Source organism: Hemitrygon akajei, chromosome 5, assembly GCF_048418815.1.
Source record: "Hemitrygon akajei chromosome 5, sHemAka1.3, whole genome shotgun sequence".
Lineage (NCBI taxonomy): Eukaryota > Metazoa > Chordata > Chondrichthyes > Myliobatiformes > Dasyatidae > Hemitrygon > Hemitrygon akajei.
Window position 1 is genome coordinate 79,071,139 of NC_133128.1, and position 18,143 is coordinate 79,089,281.

Here is an 18,143-nt window from a genome sequence, read left to right on the forward strand (position 1 = left end):
CTGCATTTCAAAATAGTTACCAGTTGTGCATCAGGTCAGAACAATTGTAAAAATATTTTTTAAAAATAAGAAGTTTAGAAGCGTATAGTATGTCTGAGTTACTGCTTCATAGAAACATAGAAAACCTACAGCTTCATGGAACATTCTGTCTTACTGCAGTCATCAATCAAAGTGACAGCTAAAGTCTGATAGAATTCCACACAACTGGAACATTGGCTTTTCAAAGAACAAACCCATTTGTAAAACAGTACAATCCATCTTCAATTGGCAGTGAAATGGTGAAAGTATAACAAAAGGGAATGATGAAAATCTCTTGAATATTTAGTCAGCCCATCTTTGCACCGTAGCTTTTTAATCTTTCAACCTACTTAACCGTATCACTGAATTTTCTGCAATTATTATGCTTAAAAAATGAGTGTAACATTTTTTCCCTAAGTGCTGTTCTCTGAGTCCTGCATTGTACATTCAAGATTCTGAAAGATCATAATGGTCACTCTAAAATGGGGGTTTTTAACCTTTTTAATGCCATGGACGCCCTTTGCAGTCCAGTGAAGCCTATGGACCTCTTCTCAGAATAATGTGTTTAAATATATAAAATAAAATGTACAGAATTACAAAAGAAGCCAATTATATTGAAATACAATTATCAAAATATTAGAAGTGTGACATAGTAAAATATGTGCTTCTTTAATAACACATTAAATAACAAGACTTTACATTTAAAATACATAGAAACATAGAAAACTTACAGCAGTTACAGGCCCTTTGGCCCACAATGCTGTGCTGAACATGTACTTTCTTTGGAAATTACCTCGGGTTACCCATAGCCCTCTATTTTTCTAAGCTCCATGTATCTATCCAGGAGCCTCTTAAAGGACCCTATTGTATCCGCCTCCACCACCATCACCAACAGCCCATTTCACGCACTCCCCACTCTGCATTTAATTTAAAAAAACTTACCCCTGACATTTCCTCTGTACCTACTTCCAAGCACCTTAAAACTATCCTCTCGTGTCACCCATTTCAGCCCTGGGGAAAAAGCCTCTGACTGTCCACACGATCAATACCTCTCATCATCTTATACACCTCTGTCAGGTCACCTACATCCTCCCTCGCTCCAAGGAGAAAAGGCCAAGTTCACTCAACTTATTCTCATAAGGCATGCTCGCCAATCTAGGCAACATCCTTGTAAATCTCCTCTGCACCCTCTATAGTTTCCACATTCTTCCTGTAGTGAGGTGACCAGAACTGAGCACAGTACTCCAAGTGGGGTCTGACCAGGGTCCTATTCATTACCTCTCTGCTCTTGAACTCAGTCCCACGGTTGATGAAGGCCAGAACACCATACACCTTGTTAACCACAGAGTCAACCTGTGCAGCAGCTTTGAGTATCCTTTGAAAGACCTTTGGATTCAGACCCCAGGATCCCTCAGAATCAGAATCAGAATCAAACTTTAATCGCCAAGTACCTATGCACATACAAGGAATTTACTTCCAGCAGATGTTGTCTCTCTGCTCATAACAATAATAATGATAAATATAAATGAAAATATAGATTATACATCAGTGTGTGATTCTCCACACTGCCAAGAGTCTTACCATTAATACTATATTCTGCCATCATATTTGACCTACCAAAATGATCCACCTAACACTTATCTGAGTTGAACTCCATCTGCCACTTCTCGGCCCAGTTGTGCATCCTGTTGACGTCCCACTGTCACCTCTGACAGCCCTCCACACTATCCACAACACTCCCAATCTTTGTGTCATCAGCGAATTTACTAACCTATCCCTCCACTTCCTCATCCAGGTCATTTATAAACATCACGAAGAGAAGGGGACCCAGAACAGATCCCTGAGGCACACCACTGGTCACCAGCCTACATGCAGAATATGACCTGTCTACAACCACTCTTTGCATTCAACATATAATTCTCTGTAACTTCCGCCAACTCCAACGCGATCCCACTACCAAGCACATCTTTCCCTCCCCCCCTTTCTGCTTTCCGCAGGGATCGCTCCCTACGTGACTCCCCTGTCCATTCGTCCCCCCATCCCTTCCCACTGATCTCCCTCCTGGCACTTATCCTTGTAAGCGGAACAAGTGCTACACCTGCTCTTACACTTCCTCCCTCACCACCATTCAGGGCCCCAGACAGTCCTTCCAGGTGAGGTGACACTTCACCTGTGAGTCGGATGGTGTGATATATTGCATCCTGTGCTCCCGGTGTGGCCTTTTATATACTGGTGAGATCCAACGCAGACTGGGAGACCATTTTGCTGAACACCTACGCTCTGTCCACCAGAGAAAGCAAGATCTTCCAGTGACCAAACATTTTAATTCCACGACCTGTTCCCATTCTGATATGTCTATCCATGGCCTCCTCTACTGTCAAGATGAAGCCACACTCAGGTTGAAGGAACAACACCTTATATTCCATCTGGGTAGCCTCCAACCTGATGGCATGAACATTGATTTCTCTAACTTCCATTAATGCCCCTCCTCCCCTTCTTGCCCCAGCCCTTATTTATTTATTTATTCCCCCCTTTTTTCTCTCTCTTTTTTTCTCTCTCTGCCCCTCTCACAATCACTCCTTGCCTGTTCTCCATCTCCCTCTGGTGCTCCCCTCCCCCTTCCTTTCTCCCTAGGCCTCCCGTCCCATGATCCTTTCCCTTCTCCAGCTCTGTATCACTTTCGCCAATCACCTTTCCAGCTCTTACCTTCATCCCTCCCCCTCTAGTCTTCTCCTATCACTTCGCATTTCCCCCTCCCCCTCTTACTTTCAAATCTCTTACTATCTTTTCTTTCAGTTAGTCCTGATGAAGGGTCTTGGCCTGAAACGTCAACTGTACTTCTTCCTATAGATACTGCCTGGCCTGCTGCATTCCACCAGCATTTTGTGTGTGTTACTCTTTGCATTCTGTGGGCAAGCCAATTCTGGATCCACCAAGCAAGGTCCCCTTGGATCCCATGCCTCCTTACTTTCTCAATAAGCCTTGCATGGGGTACCTTATCAAATGCTTTGCTGAAATCCGTACACATTGTATCTACTGCTCTACCTTCATCGATGTGTTTAGTCACATACAGGCAAGCTAAATCTGACTTTTTAAAGGCATCATTGTATGAAAGCTGTTTTTGCTTAACTTGAGTAAGAATATTAAACTGTGGAATGGTCTTTGATAAAGCAACACACATGTCATGTTGAACATTGGATCGAAGGGCTGCCCGATATTTGGCCAGCCACTTTGCACTAGTGTCTGCAGACAGGAAGACAACAACCACATTTGATCTAGCAACATAATTTCAAAGTAATTGGCACTTTTAGTTGTTTGTAACAACGGTAATCTGAGATGAAATATTGTTTCTCTGATTTCTTTTGGTGCCAAAGTCACAGGTACTGCTAATGCTTCTGGTTTGTTGCCTACATTCATAACTGAAGGAAATGCTAAATTTCAGTTAGAGGTTAGTGAAAATAAAGATGTAATTTTTTTTGCATTCAAGTTCAAGGACCCTCTAGAATCTATCCACTGACCTGCAAAGCATCCATAGACCCCAGGTTAAGAACCCCTGTTCTAAAATAAAATGGAAAAGCATTGGATGAATATTTTGAAGCATTCACAATGGAGCCTGGACACCCAGTCTGAGCTTGACCAGATAACTATTGTCAAAACTTTAGGCTAAGTGATTTTGATATAATTTCAAAGTCATGAGAAAGCTTGCTAAATTGGACATAATAACTTTAAAGAAACATTATTGTGCCCTACACCCATTTTTAACAGCATAAAGATCCTGCTTAGTGCTGCCTACCGGATGGGCTATTTTTGTAACTTACAATCTCTTGATCAAATTAAACAATTAGAATAAGTCACATACTTGAGCAAAATATGATGGAGAAATGAAGTCTGTGTTACAGTAAATCATGACAGAGTATGCCGAGTCCAATTTCCCAGTCGGCAGGATTTCAATATTAAATGAATACAAACACTTCAAAACAAGAAAAAAACCTTATTTTTTAATATTAAAGACGTTTTGGGTTCTTTTCCTAGTCACCCCTTTGTAAACCCTCTGGCTCTTGACCCTTCGTCAATGGAGACTGTTTATGGTCATGAATTTTTTTGACAAAGTGAGAATCAAATTTATTATCACTGCACTGCGATATTAAAATTTGTTGTTTTTTGGCAGCAGAGTCGTGCAGACATGAAATATATATTACTAAAATAGTGCAAGTTAAAAGGAGTATGGGGTTGCACTCACGGACCATTAAGAAAACCGATGGTGGAGAGAAAAGAAGCAGTTTCTAAATCACCAAGGATGGTACCTCCTTCACTATGTTTCTCCAGCCTAATCACAAAAATAAATTCCCTAATGTCGGAATCATTCTAGCAAGTCTCTTCACCCTCTGTACAATCTTTATCTGTCTGTTAAAATTTGATATCCAATAGTTGTAGCCAAGCCAATGTTTTATAAAGATTTGTTCTCCACTTATGATCCCCTAATGAGCACTGGCTCATGGACCCCCAATTTCTTCCTCCTGTAATCAACCATCACCTCTTTGGTTTTGCTGACATTGAGTGAGAGGGTGTTCATAGCTCATACCCTGCAGACTGGGAATGAGTCGAGTCTCTCTGAACTCTATCCAGTGCCTTCACATCCCTCACAAAATATGGGGACCAAAGTTGTACATAATACTCAAGTTGTGGCCTCACAAGTACATTATACAGATTAATGAGAACGTCTCTATAGTTGAACTCCACTGAGTGCATTATATAACCCAACATTCTATTAGCCTTCCTAATCGCTTCTGTGCATTGCCTAGATGTTGTTAGTGATGAGTCTACCAGGACACACAAATCCTTGTCATACAATGTACTTTCTAACTCAAGAACCCCCGCCATTGTATATTTATATCTAATATTTCTATTTCCTATATGTAAATGTAAAATGTTACTTACATTAAATTTCATTTGCCATTTGTCTGCCCACATCTGGATTTTGTTTAGATCTAACTCTATTGATTCTGCTGCCTGAATGTTATCCGCCCGTCCTCCTAACTTTGTGTCATCTGCAAACTTTACTATTTTATTTGTTATGTGCTTATCCAAATCATTGATGTAAATTAAAACAGCAGCGGCTCTAAAACTGATCACATCTTCTATGTGTGAAAATGGTCCTCTCACCATACCTCACTGTTTTCTGTTTATAAGCCAATTTTGCACTCATTCGCACACCTTGCCCTGAATTCTTACCTCCTGTTATTTGATTATTAGCCTTTTGTTGGGTACTTTGACAAAAGCCTTCTGAAAGTCCAAGTAAACGATATCTACTGATCTGTTGCTAACATAAATTTTAGTTGCCTCTTCATAAAACTCCAGCATATTAGTAAAACATGATTTCCCCTTTCTGAACCCATGCCAGCTTTCTGCTAATGTGCCTGTTCTTATCAGCTGCTTTTCCATTTCATTTTTTCTTAATGTTTCCATTATCTTACCTACAATACATGATAAGCTTACTGGTCTATAGTTACCAGGGTCAGTGTGGTCATCCTTCTTGTATACTGGGAGAACGTTAGCCCATTTCCAGTCTAAAGGGATTTCACCAGTTTTCACTGACTTTTGAAAAATACATGTCAGGGGTTTGTAATCAGAGACCTCTTTACGTACCCTTGAATGTATGTGGTTTGACCCTGGAGATTAATTAACTTGTAGCCTTTCAAATGAAACGGGACCTTACTTTCTAAGATCTCCAAGTTTCTTAAAACAACCTTTTTTTTCTCTACACGTACTGGCGTTTTGCTAATATCTTCTCAGGTGAATACTATAGCAAAATATCAGTTAATATCCACAATGTCCTTCTCTGCATAATTTAACCCTCCATTATTATTCCTAAAACACTTAATTTCCTCAACTTTTCTTTTACTACTAAAGTATTTTTTTTAAATCTCTTGGGGTCAATCTTAGCATTATCTTCAATATTCTTCTCAACCTGCCTTTTGGCAATTTGAATTTCCCTCTTGACTGTCACTCTGATATTTTCATGTGTCCTACAGTTAATGTCGTTACTATTGTTTTCTGTATTCCTCATATAGCTTTTCTTATATAGCCTTTCCTTCAATAATTTTTAAGTATATCTTTCCTCATCTATGTGGTTGATCTATTGTTTTTATTGTTTCTCCCGACCTTGGGTATGAACATTTCCTGCACTGTAGTTATCATCTCTAAGTCACCCCATTGTTCCTCAACTGACTCAACCATCAAGCAGTTCCTTCCAGTTTACCTTCTGAAGTCTTTGCTGCATCTGCACAAACTTTGCCTTTCTGAAATACATTTTAATACCTTTGGTTTTTACTGACACTACTTCTTCTTCATGTGCCTTGCACGTTACACACTTGGGCGATCATGGATCTCCACATCGAACGATCCCTCGCAGCGTCAATCATATCTCGCACATTTAGATTTTTAGCTCTTTCACAGTGTCCATATATTTTCTTCTTTGCCGTCCTGTTCCACGTTTCTAGGCATATGGCCTTGTAAAGTAAGGCATTCTATTTCTCCCTTTCTGATTAAGTTTCCTCTCATTTAATGTTCTCATTAAAGATCTTTTTGTATGGGCACGTTGGAGTACTGTCTCATTAGTTACCCTATCTCTATATGATATTTTCAGCATTCTTCTAAGAAACCACATTTCTGTTGCTTCTAAGTTACTGATACACTCTCTCAAAAAACTTTGAGACTAGCAATGTTATGAGCGCTTGTTCCTAAAGACTCAACAACAGGTTTCCTCCGCTATCCGAAAGTAGAGTGTTCCAATGAAACCTTTTGTAAGCCGAAATGGCGTAAAGTGAAGAAGCAGTTTATATGGGAAAAATTTTTGAGCGTTCCCAGACCCAGAAAAAACCTACCAAATCACACCAAATAGCACATAAAACATAAAATAACACTAACATATAGTAAAAGCAGGAATGATATGATAAATACACAGCCTATATAAAGTAGAAATAATGTATGTACAGTGTAGTTTCACTTACCAGAATCGGGAAGATTTAGCCAAAACCGATTTCTAGAAAAAAATCGGCATGCACACACATACGCACACACCTGCCCGCGCAAGACTTCAGAGTCATGGTAGTCTTTCTCAGGGTAAACACAAGTTTAAAGTGGGTGCCTTTTTTCGTAAAAGTGAAAATTCTCTTTGGATTTCTTTCAGTTAGTGAAAACAGGTACTAATGTAGGTCTTTCGTAAAAGTGAAGTGGTGTAAAGCGAACTTTCCTACAGCGGGGGACACTCAACTCAAATTTCTATCCTGATTGTTACATTGTTTGTGTCACTAATTCAGATACATTTTGCAGTTGAGGCACATGTATTTGTGCCAAGGAATAGTATGTCTTTGCAGTGTGCAGTGCCCACTGAGTCTACAAATTGTGACCTTTGGTCAGGTAACAGCAACAGAGCTGCTTATTGAAAGAAATAATATAGGCAGAACAGGGCAAGTAATGTGCTACAATTATAGTTTGTGGCAGCTGATGGAGATTGTTGCACAAGACACTTTTGCTTAAGATATTGTGAGTTGAGGCCTAAGATTTGGACACTACAATGCATCAAGTTATTTGGATACATTACCCAAGAGGTAGTCATGCCCTCTGTGCTACATACTGCGCAATCAAGAAGAAGCAGAGAATGCAAATGTGAATGAGGTCCAGTGATATCATAACTTTAGGTAGATAGACCCAACTTAACTTTGAAGATGCTGTTGCATTTCATTTTTAACAAGCAAAGCTCAATACATCGCCAAGCGTGATTAAACGTCAGGTCAATGCCAAGTATGTTGTTGAACTTGCTCTGTTTGATTAACAAAGTGAACGTTATAAAAAAACAGAACTTGAAATGACGATTTCTCACTTTTGCTTTTCAGTGAAAGCAGAAGAGGAAATAGAAGCACTGATTTTTGATGGTGCAGAGGTTGTTGACATTCACAACATGCAAGTTCCTCAGCGAGTACTTTCGGTTAATAGTGTCCCCTCGACTTTACATGAAAGTGATGAACAAAGGAGATGTCTGGCAACGCTAGTATATTGTAAGTGATCTTGGAAGCTGTTGCTTATTGCTTTGAAAGTCAAATTCCAGTCACGCATTATAATATTTAAGAAATGTAAGATATACATACTTGCAACTTCATGCAAATTTTTTGTAACTTTGATATCAATTTACTCTCTTTTGCCAGTTTTAACTTGTTTGAAATAAGCATGATCAAGAATAATTTTGATCTTTCCATTTCTAACCCAGTCCTTTCCAACTTTAAACACATTTTATTTTGTGAAGAACAGAATTGCATAATATGTTATTAATTTTGCTCTTTTTAGTCTTTACAAGAACTCTACAGCTGCATCAAGATTTGATTACTATGATGTGCAAAGATTTACTTAACACTATCTCAACCTCATTATGGCTGTCAGTACCTTTTGGGAACTGAGTAGTTAAAGGGCAGTAAGGCAATTCACAACACTATGCTCTCTTCTAGCTTCACCCTAAAGTAACTTCAGCAGAAGGGAAAGGGGTCTGACTACAAGTGAAGCAGGCATGGGGATCCAAAAAGTAACACAGAAGAAGATCCGGATCTTACACTTGTCTGATGCGTATGCAGTCCTTGCAGCCTGTGTTTAGGGGGTAGTAAAAAGCAATGATGTGTGATGGTTCACATTATATGTATCAGGATTGATTCAGAAGCAGATTTAGCATCAATGATGTATGTTGTGAAATTCATTGTTTTGTGGCAGCAGAACAACACATTACATAAAAATTACTAAAAGGTACAATAAAAATATATTAAAAATAGAGAGCAAAATAGTGAGGTAATGTCGTTGGTTCATGGACCATTCAGAAATCTGACAGCAGAGGGAAAGAAGCTTTTCCTAAAATATTGAGTGTGCATCATCAGGCTTCTGTACCTCCTCCCTGAAGGTAGTAATGAGGAGGGCATGTCCACAATAGTGAGGGTCTTTCAAGATGGAGTCTCCTTCTTGAGGCACCGCCTGTTGAAGATGTTGTCAATGGTGGGGAGGCTAGTGCTCATGATGAAGCTGGCTGAGTTTGCAACATTTTGCAGCTTTTTCCAATCCTGTTCAGTGGGTTCTCCATACCAGATGGTGATGCAACTAGCTCTCCATAGTACATCTGTAGAAATTTGCTGGAGTCTTTCATGACATACCAAATTTCTTCAAACTCCGATTGAAGTATAGATGCCAGTGTGCCTTTGTGATCCATCAATATGCTGGGCCCCAGAATAGATTCTCTGAGAAGCTGACATCCAGAAACTTCAAGTTGCTCACTCTTTCCTCCACTGATTCCCCTAGATGAGGACTGGGAATTCTACCAACTTACCATTCCTGAAGTCCACAATCAATTCCTTGGTCTTGTTGATATTGTTCTGTACAGGTGAGAACATGTTGTGAAAGTTGTACTACCTATTTGGTGTCAGGGTTAAGGACATCACGCAAGATGAGTTAGATCAACACATTGAACGCTTATCTCAAGTATTAGTGTGATGGAAATTTGTTTCAACGTGGGCACCGGCATTAGCACTGGGAGCTGCAGAGCTATTCAATTGGGATGAACTTCACATGAATTGAGCTGGAAATAATGTCCAGAGGAAATTAATAACTAGAGCTGCAGGTGAGGATTTAAATTCAATTTTGCAGGTAGGGAGATTTAAAGAGAAAAGAACCAAGTAATAAGGTTTGGATTGGATAGGTTATGGGTAACAAAAACCAGGTTCTATTGAGAAGGGAAGAGCATGAAGATTCTCCTCCAGAGTTTAAGGAGGGAAAAATGGTAAACAAGGAAATCTGTCTATCTGAATGAACATAGTATTAAAAACAAACAGATAAATTAACAGCACAAGGAACTCAAATATTACAGTGTAATAGCCATTACAGAAATGTAGTTGTAAAAGTGATGCATGCTGGAAATTAAATATTTCTAGATAGTTTGAGGGAGGCACAGTTGAAAAAGTGAAAGGTAATTCTAATAATAAAGAAAGCAATGAAGGCAGTAAAGAGAGGGGATCATGTCTGAAACAGTCGCGTTCTGGGTGGATAAGAAACAGCAAGGAATGAAACAGAGCGGTCTATAGAACCTCAAACAATATTGATAATATGGATCATAGCATAATTAAGAAAGTTAAAGGTGCATTAATAAGTATTATACAGTAATCATTGCAGATCTTTAATCAATATTATATACCATATAACAATTACAGCACGGAAACAGGCCATCTCAGCCCTTCTAGTCTGTACACTCTGGAGAAACCACATTTTCAATAATAATGTTGAGGAAGATGATTTAAAAGAGTATGAAACAGATGGTTTTCTAAATCACTATGTTGAGGTACCATAGAAAATGGGTTCTTCAGAGAAGGATGTTCGTGTATGAAAACAGAATCGATTTAGTGCAGTCTAAAATGAAGGTTTTAAATTGAAGCCAAACTACAAAGTTGTAAGACCCCAGTTCTGATGAAGGGGTTTTGACCTGAAATGTAGCTAGATTTCTCTTCTCATAGATGCGGCCTGACCTGCTGAATATCTCCAGCTTTTTTCTATTTTTAATGTAAAGCTGAAAGTTAAGATATACAAGCAATAACTATTGTTTGAAGTATAACACATAGTCTGCACAAATGCATATCCTTTTTAATCCATAAAAACCTTATATATAAAATGGTCTAGTGGTTAAGATATGAAAAGGCTTTTAAAGTTGCTATACAGAGAAGTAAGCCGGTGGGTTGGCAAAACTTCAGAGTTCAGTAAAGCAGAACTAAGACGTTGATAAGGGAAGAAAAAGTAGAATACAAGAGCAATCTAGTGACAAGCACAAAAATAGATTAAACAAAAACCTTCTGTAGATTCTTAAGAAGGAAATAATTAGGACAAGTTAATGAAAGGTCCTCATAGGATAAAACAAAATCAATTATATTGATTAATAAGGAAATATCAGGGAAACTACTTTGTGTCAGTCTTCATGCAAGTAGACCTTAAGACATAGGAGCAGAGTTAGACCATTTAGCCCATTGAGTCTGCTCCACCATTTCATCATGGCTGATCCAATTTTTCCTCTTGGCCCCAATCTCCTGCCTTCTCCCTCTATCCTCTCATGCCATGACCAATCAAGAATCTATCAACCTCTGTCTTAAAAATACGTAAAGACTTGACCTCCACAGCTGCCTGCAGCAAAGAATTCCACAGATTCACCACTCCATGGCTAAAGAAATTCCTCCTCATTTCCATTCTAAAAGAACACCCTTCTATTCTGAGACTGTGTCCTCCGGACTTAGACTCTCACACCATAGGAAACATTCTCTCCATATTCACTCTATCAAGGCCTGACACCATTCAATAGGTTTCAATGAGGTCACCCCTCATTCTTCTGAATTCCAGTGAATACAAACTAGAGCCATCAAATGTTCTTCATATGACAAGCCATTCAATCCTGGAATTACTTTCGTGAACCTTCTTTGAATCCTCTCCAACTTCAGCATGTTCTTTCTAAGATAAGGGACTTAAAACTACTCACAATACTCCAAGTAAGGCCTCACCAGTATCTTATAAATTCTTAACATTATATCTTTCCTTTTATATTCTAGTCCTAGTGAAATTAATAACATTGCATTGACCTTCCTCACCTCAGACTCGACCTTCAAATTAACCTTAAGGAAATACTGCACAAGGACTCCCAAGTACCTTTGCACCTTAGTTTTTTGTATTTTCTCTCCATTTATAAAATAGTTAACCCTTTCATTTCTTCAACAAAAGTGCATGACCAAACACTTACCAATACTGTATTCCATCTGGCACTTCTTTGCCCATTCTCCTAATCTGTCTAAGCCCTTCTGTAGCCTCTCTCTACTTCCTCAAAACTACCTTCCCCTCCACCAATTTTTATATCATTTGCAAACTTTGCAACAAAGGTATCAATTCCATCATCCTGACATATAACTTATAAAGAATCGGTACCACCACAGACCACTAGTCAACAGAAGCCAACCAGAAAAGTCTCCCTTTATTCCCATCCTTTGCCTCCTGCCAATCAGCCACGCTTTATCCATGCTAGAATCTTTCTTGTAACTCCTTGTAACTTGTTAAGCAGCTTCATGTGTGGCACCTTGTCAAAGGCCTTCAGAAAATCCAAGTACACAACATCAATTGATTCTCCTTTGTCTATACTGCTTATTATTTCTTCAAAGAATTCCAACAGATTTGTCAGGCAAGATTTTCCTTGACAAGATTTTATCATGTGCCTCCGTACCCTGAGACCTCATCCTTAATCATCAACTCCAGCATCTTCCCAACCACTGAGATCAGACTAATTGGCTGATAGTTTCCTTTCTTCTGCCTCTCTCCTTGAAGAGTGGAGAGATGTACGCAGTTTTCCATTCTTCCAAAAGCATTCCAGCACCTAGTGATTTTTGAAAGATCATCACTAATGCTTCAACGATCTTTTCAGCTACAGCTTTCAGAACCCTGGGATGTACACCATCTGGTCCAGGTGACTTATCAACCTTAAGAGCTTTCAGTTTCCCAAGAACATTCTCCCTAGTTATGGTAACTTCACACACTTCATGAACTGTAACACCTGGAACTTCCACCACATTGCTAATGTCTTCCACAATGAAGTACAATACTTATTCAGTTTGTCCACCATTTCTTTATATCCCATTACTACCCCTCCAGCATCATTTTCCAATGGACAGATATTCACTCTCGCCTCTCTTTTACACTTTACACATCTGAAGAAACTTTTGGTATCCTCTTAAATATTATTGGCTAGCTTACTTTCGTATTCCATCTTTATCTTAATGACTTTTTTTCGTTGTCTTCTGTTGGTTTTTAAAAGCTTCCCAATCCACTAATTTCCCACTAATTTTTGCTGTATTATATGCCCTCTCTTTAATTTTTATGTTGGCTTTGACTTCTCTTATTATCCAAGGTTGTGTCTTTTTCCTTTAGAATACCTCTTCCTCTTTCAGATGTATATATCCTGTGCCTTCCAGATTGCTTCCAGAAATCCCAGCCATTGCTGCTCTGCTGTCATCCCTGGCAGTGTTTTTTTCCAATTAATTCTGTCCAACTCCTCTCTCATGGCTCTGTGATTCCCTTTACTCCACTCTAATACAGATACATCTGACTTTAGCTTCTCCTTCTCAAATTTTAGGGTGAATTTGATCATATTATGATCACTTGCCCGTACGGGTTCTTTTACCTTAAGCTCTTTAATCAACTCTGGTTCATTGCGCAACACCCAATCCAGAATAGCTGATCCCCTAGAGGTCTCAACTAAGAGCTGTTCACGGTAGACAGTGGGCATTTGGAAATAATAGAGACCAATAGGTCTGGTATGAATGAGGAGATGAAAAAACTTGTTTTCTGTCACATATATACAGAAAAGGGCCAGTAACATCATGAAAGATCCCATCCACCCTGCTCATGGGCTGTTTGCCGCACTCCCATCAAGGAGGAGGCTACATAGCATCCATGCCAGGATCATCAGATTTAAAAACAGTCACTTTCCCCAAGAGGTAAGGTTGATCAATGCCTTCACCCACTAACCCACCCCTCCACACCACCCACCACCGCTACTTTATCATTTCCTGTCAGTCATCTTATGTACAAACACTTATGTGCCTAGTGTCACTTTAAGGGCATGCAGTCAAACTATGTATGTAGGCTGCTGTAGGTATTTATTGTGTTTTTTTAATTTTTGTGTACTTTATCTTTTTGGATTTCTTTTTGTGCTGCATTGGATCCAGAGTAACAATTATTTCATTCACCTTTACACTGTGTACTGGAAATTACATTAAACAATCTTGAATTTTGTTTTTTTTAATGAGAGAAATCAATGATACTGAAAGCTGTTAAATCCTCAGAGTGTGATAATCTGAACCTTAAGATTTTAAACAAGGTGGCTATAGAAATAGTGGATGCATGTCATCTTCCAAAGTTAACAAATGTAACTACATTTAAGAAGGGATGAAGAAGGAAAAGGAGAACTGTGGAGTTGGAAAGCACACCAGCATCTCTAGTTTCTCAGAAGGCTAAGGAAATGCAACATGATCCTTATCAAATTTTATAGAACGCATCCTTTCTGATTGTGTCACGGCCTGGTATAGTAAATACTGTGCTCCAGACTGCAAAAAATTGCTAAAAGTTGTGAGCGCAGCTCAGTCTATCACCTAAAGCTGGATCCCTTTCCATTTGACTGCCTACACTTCCTGCTGCCTCAGAAAAATATAAACAAAGAGCCCTCCCACCCTAGTCATTCTGTCTTCTCCACTCTTCCATTGAACAGAATTTTTTTTTAAAGCCTGGGAACAGGTACCACCAAAATAAAGATTGCTTCTATCCCACTGTTATAAGACTCTTGAATGGATGTTCTTTTCAAAGTAAGTTTATTATCTAAGTTTGCATATGTCACCATATACTACCCTGAGATTCATTTTCTTGCAGGTATTCACAGTAGAACAAAGAAATAAACTAGAATCAATGAAAAACAATACCACCCAATGTGCAAAATGAGACAATCTCTGCAATTACAATAATAATAATAATAATACATAAGTAAATATATAACCATACAATAGCCATATAACAATTACAACACAGAAACAGGCCATCTCGGCCCTTCTAGTCCGTGCCGAACGCTTACTCTCACCTAGTCCCACTGACCCGCACTCAGCCCATAACCCTCCATTCCTTTCCTGTCCATATACCTATCCAATTTTACTTTAAATGACAATACCGAACCTGCTTCTACCACTTCTGCTGGAAATTCGTTCCACACAGCTACCACTCTCTGAGTAAAGAAATTCCCCCTCGTGTTACCCTTAAACTCTTGCACCCTAACTCTCAACTCATGTCCTCTTGTTTGAATCTCCCCTAGTCTCAATGGAAAAAGCCTATCCACATCAACTCTATCCCCCTCATAATTTTAAATACCTCTATCAAGTCCCCCCTCAACCTTCAACGCTCCAAAGAGTAAAGACCTAACGTTCAATCTTTCCCTGTAACTTAGGTACTGAAACCCAGGTAACATTCTAGTAAATATTCTCTGTACTCTCTCTATTTTGTTGACATCTTTCCTATAATTTGGTGACCAGAACTGTACACAATACTCCAAATTTGGCCTTACCAATGCCTTGTACAATTTTAACATTACATCCCAACTCCTGTACTCAATGCTCTGATTTATGAAGGCCAACATACCAAAAGCTTTCTTCACCACCCTATCCACATGAGATTCCACCTTCAGGGAGCTAAGCACCATTATTCCTAGATCACTCTGTTCTACTGCATTCTTCAGTGCCCTACCATTTACCATGTATGTCCTATTTGGATTATTCCTACCAAAATGTAGCACCTCACACTTATCAGCATTAAACTCCATCTGCCATCGTTCAGCCCACTCTTCTAACTGGCCTAAATCTCTCTGCAAACTTTGAAAACCTACTTCATTATCCACAACGCCACCTACCTTAGTATCATCTGCATACTTACTAATCCAATTTACCACCCCATTATCCAGATCATTAATGTATATGACAAACAACATTGGACCCAGTACAGATCCCTGAGGCACACCACTAGTCACCGGCCTCCAAACTGACAAACAGTTATCCACCACTACTCTCTGGCATCTCCCATCCAGCCACTGTTGAATCCATTTTACTACTTCATTATTAATACCTAACGATTGAACCTTCCTAACTAACCTTCCATGTGGAACCTTGTCAAAGGCCTTACTGAAGTCCATATGGACAACATCCACTGCTTTACCCTCGTCAACATTCCTCGTAACCTCTTCAAAAAATTCAATAAGATTTGTCAAACATGACCTTCCACACACAAATCCATGTTGACTGTTCCTAATCAAACCCTGACTATCCAGATAATTATATATACCAGCTCTAAGAATACTTTCCATCAATTCACCCAGCACTGACGTCAAACTGACAGGCCTATAATTGCTAGATTTACTGTTAGAACCCTTTTTAAACAATGGAGCTACATGAGCAATACGCCAATCCTCCGGCACCATCTCTGTTTCTAAAGACATTTGAAATATTTCTGTCAGAGCCCCTGCTATTTCTACACTAACCTCCCTCAAGGTCCTAGGGAATATCCTGTCAGGAACCGGAGATTTATCCACTTTTATATTCCTTAAAAGCGCCAGTACTTCCTCCTCTTTAATCGTCATAGTTTCCATATCTTCCCTACTCGTTTCCCTTACCTTACACAATTCAATATCCTTCTCCTTAGTGAATACCGAAGAAAAGAAATTGTTCAAAATCTCCCCCATCTCTTTCGGCTCCACACATAGCTGTCCACTCTGATTCTCTAAGGGACCAATTTTATCCCTCACTATCCTTTTGCTATTAATATAACTGTAGAAACCCTTCGGATTTATTTTCACCTTACTTACCAAAGCAACCTCGTATCTTCTTTTAGCTTTTCTAATTTCTTTCTTAAGATTCTTCTTACATTCTTTATATTCCTCGAGCACCTCATTTACTCCATGCTGCCTATATTTATTGTAGATATCTCTCTTTTTCCTAACCAAGTTTCCACTATCCCTTGAAAACTATGGATCTCTCAAACTTTTAACCTTTCCTTTCAACCTAACAGGAACATAAAGATTCTGTACCCTCAAAATTTAACCTTTAAATGACCTCCATTTCCCTATTACATCCTTCCCATAAAATAAATTGTCCCAATCCACTCCTTCCAAATCCTTTCACATCTCCTCAAAGTTAGCCTTTCTCCAATCAAAAATCTCAACCCTGGGTCCAGTCCTATCCTTCTCCATAATTGTATTGAAACTAATGGTGTTGTGATCACTGGAACCGAAGTGCTCCCCAACACATACCTCCGTCACCTGACCTATTTCATTCCCTAACAGAAGATCCAACACTGCTCCTTCTCTAGTCAGTACCTCTATGTATTGCTGCAAAAAACTATCCTGCACACATTTTACAAACTCCAAACCATCCATCCCTTTTACAGTATGGGATTCCCAGTCTATGTGTGGAAAATTATAATCTCCCACAATCACAACCCTTTGCTTACTACAAATATCTGCTATCTCCTTGCAAATTTGCTCCTCCAATTCTCGCTCCCCATTAGGTGGTCTATAATACGCCCCTATAAGTGTTACTACACCTTTCCCATTCCTCAATTCCATACAAATAGCCTCCCTAGACGAGCCTTCTAATCTATCCTGCCAGAGCACCGCTGTAATATTTTCTCTGACAAGCAGCGCAACACCTCCCCCTCTTGTCCCTCCAATTCTATCACACCTGAAACAATAAAATTCAGGAATATTTAGTTGCCAATCACACCCCTCCTGCAACCATGTTTCACTAATAGCTACAACATCATATTTCCAGGTATCAATCCATGCTCTAAGCTCATCCACCTTTCTTACAATGCTCCTAGCATTAAAATAAATGCATTTAAGAAATTCTCCACCTCTTCCTCTCTGTTTATCTCTAACAGTACAAAGAACTTTACTGTCTTTTTCTTCTTTCTCCCATACATCTGTTCCTACACTCTGGTTCCCCTCCCCCCTCATATCTAGTTTAAATCCACTGGAGCCTCTCTAGCAAACCTACCTGCAGGAATACTTGTCCCCCTCCAGTTCAGATGTAAACCGTCCCGCCGGAACAGATCCCACCTTCCCTGGAAAACTGCCCAATTATCTATAAATCTGAAGCCCTCCCTCCTGCACCATGTCTTCAGCCACATGTTGATCTACACTATCTTACTATTTCTAAACCCACCTGCACGTGGCACTGGAAGCAATCCTGAGATTGCTATCCTAGAGGTCCTGTCCTTTAACTTGGCACCTAGCTCCCTAAACTCACCTTTCAGGACCTCCTCACTCTTCTTACCCACGTCATTGGTCCTTACATGGACCACGACATTTGGCTGCTCATCCTCCCTCTTGAGAATACTGAGAACTCGATCCGAGGTATCGCGGACCCTGGCACCAGGGAGGCAACAGACCATCCAGGATTCTCGATCTCTTCCACAGAACCTCCTATCTGTCCCCCTAACTATCGAATCCCCTATCATTACTGCTCTCCTCTTTTCCTTCCTTA

General features: G+C 39.5%; 1 protein-coding gene across 1 annotated transcript in view; it reads left to right on the forward strand.

Moving 5' to 3' along the window:
* Nucleotides 1-18,143, forward strand: part of LOC140727212 (uncharacterized) — a 147,016-nt gene that overhangs the window by 19,293 nt on the left and 109,580 nt on the right. Inside the window, exon 2 of the mRNA XM_073044477.1 lies at nucleotides 7,914-8,075. Coding sequence (XP_072900578.1) covers nucleotides 7,914-8,075 — 162 coding nt within the window. The remainder of the gene's footprint in view (nucleotides 1-7,913; nucleotides 8,076-18,143) is intronic.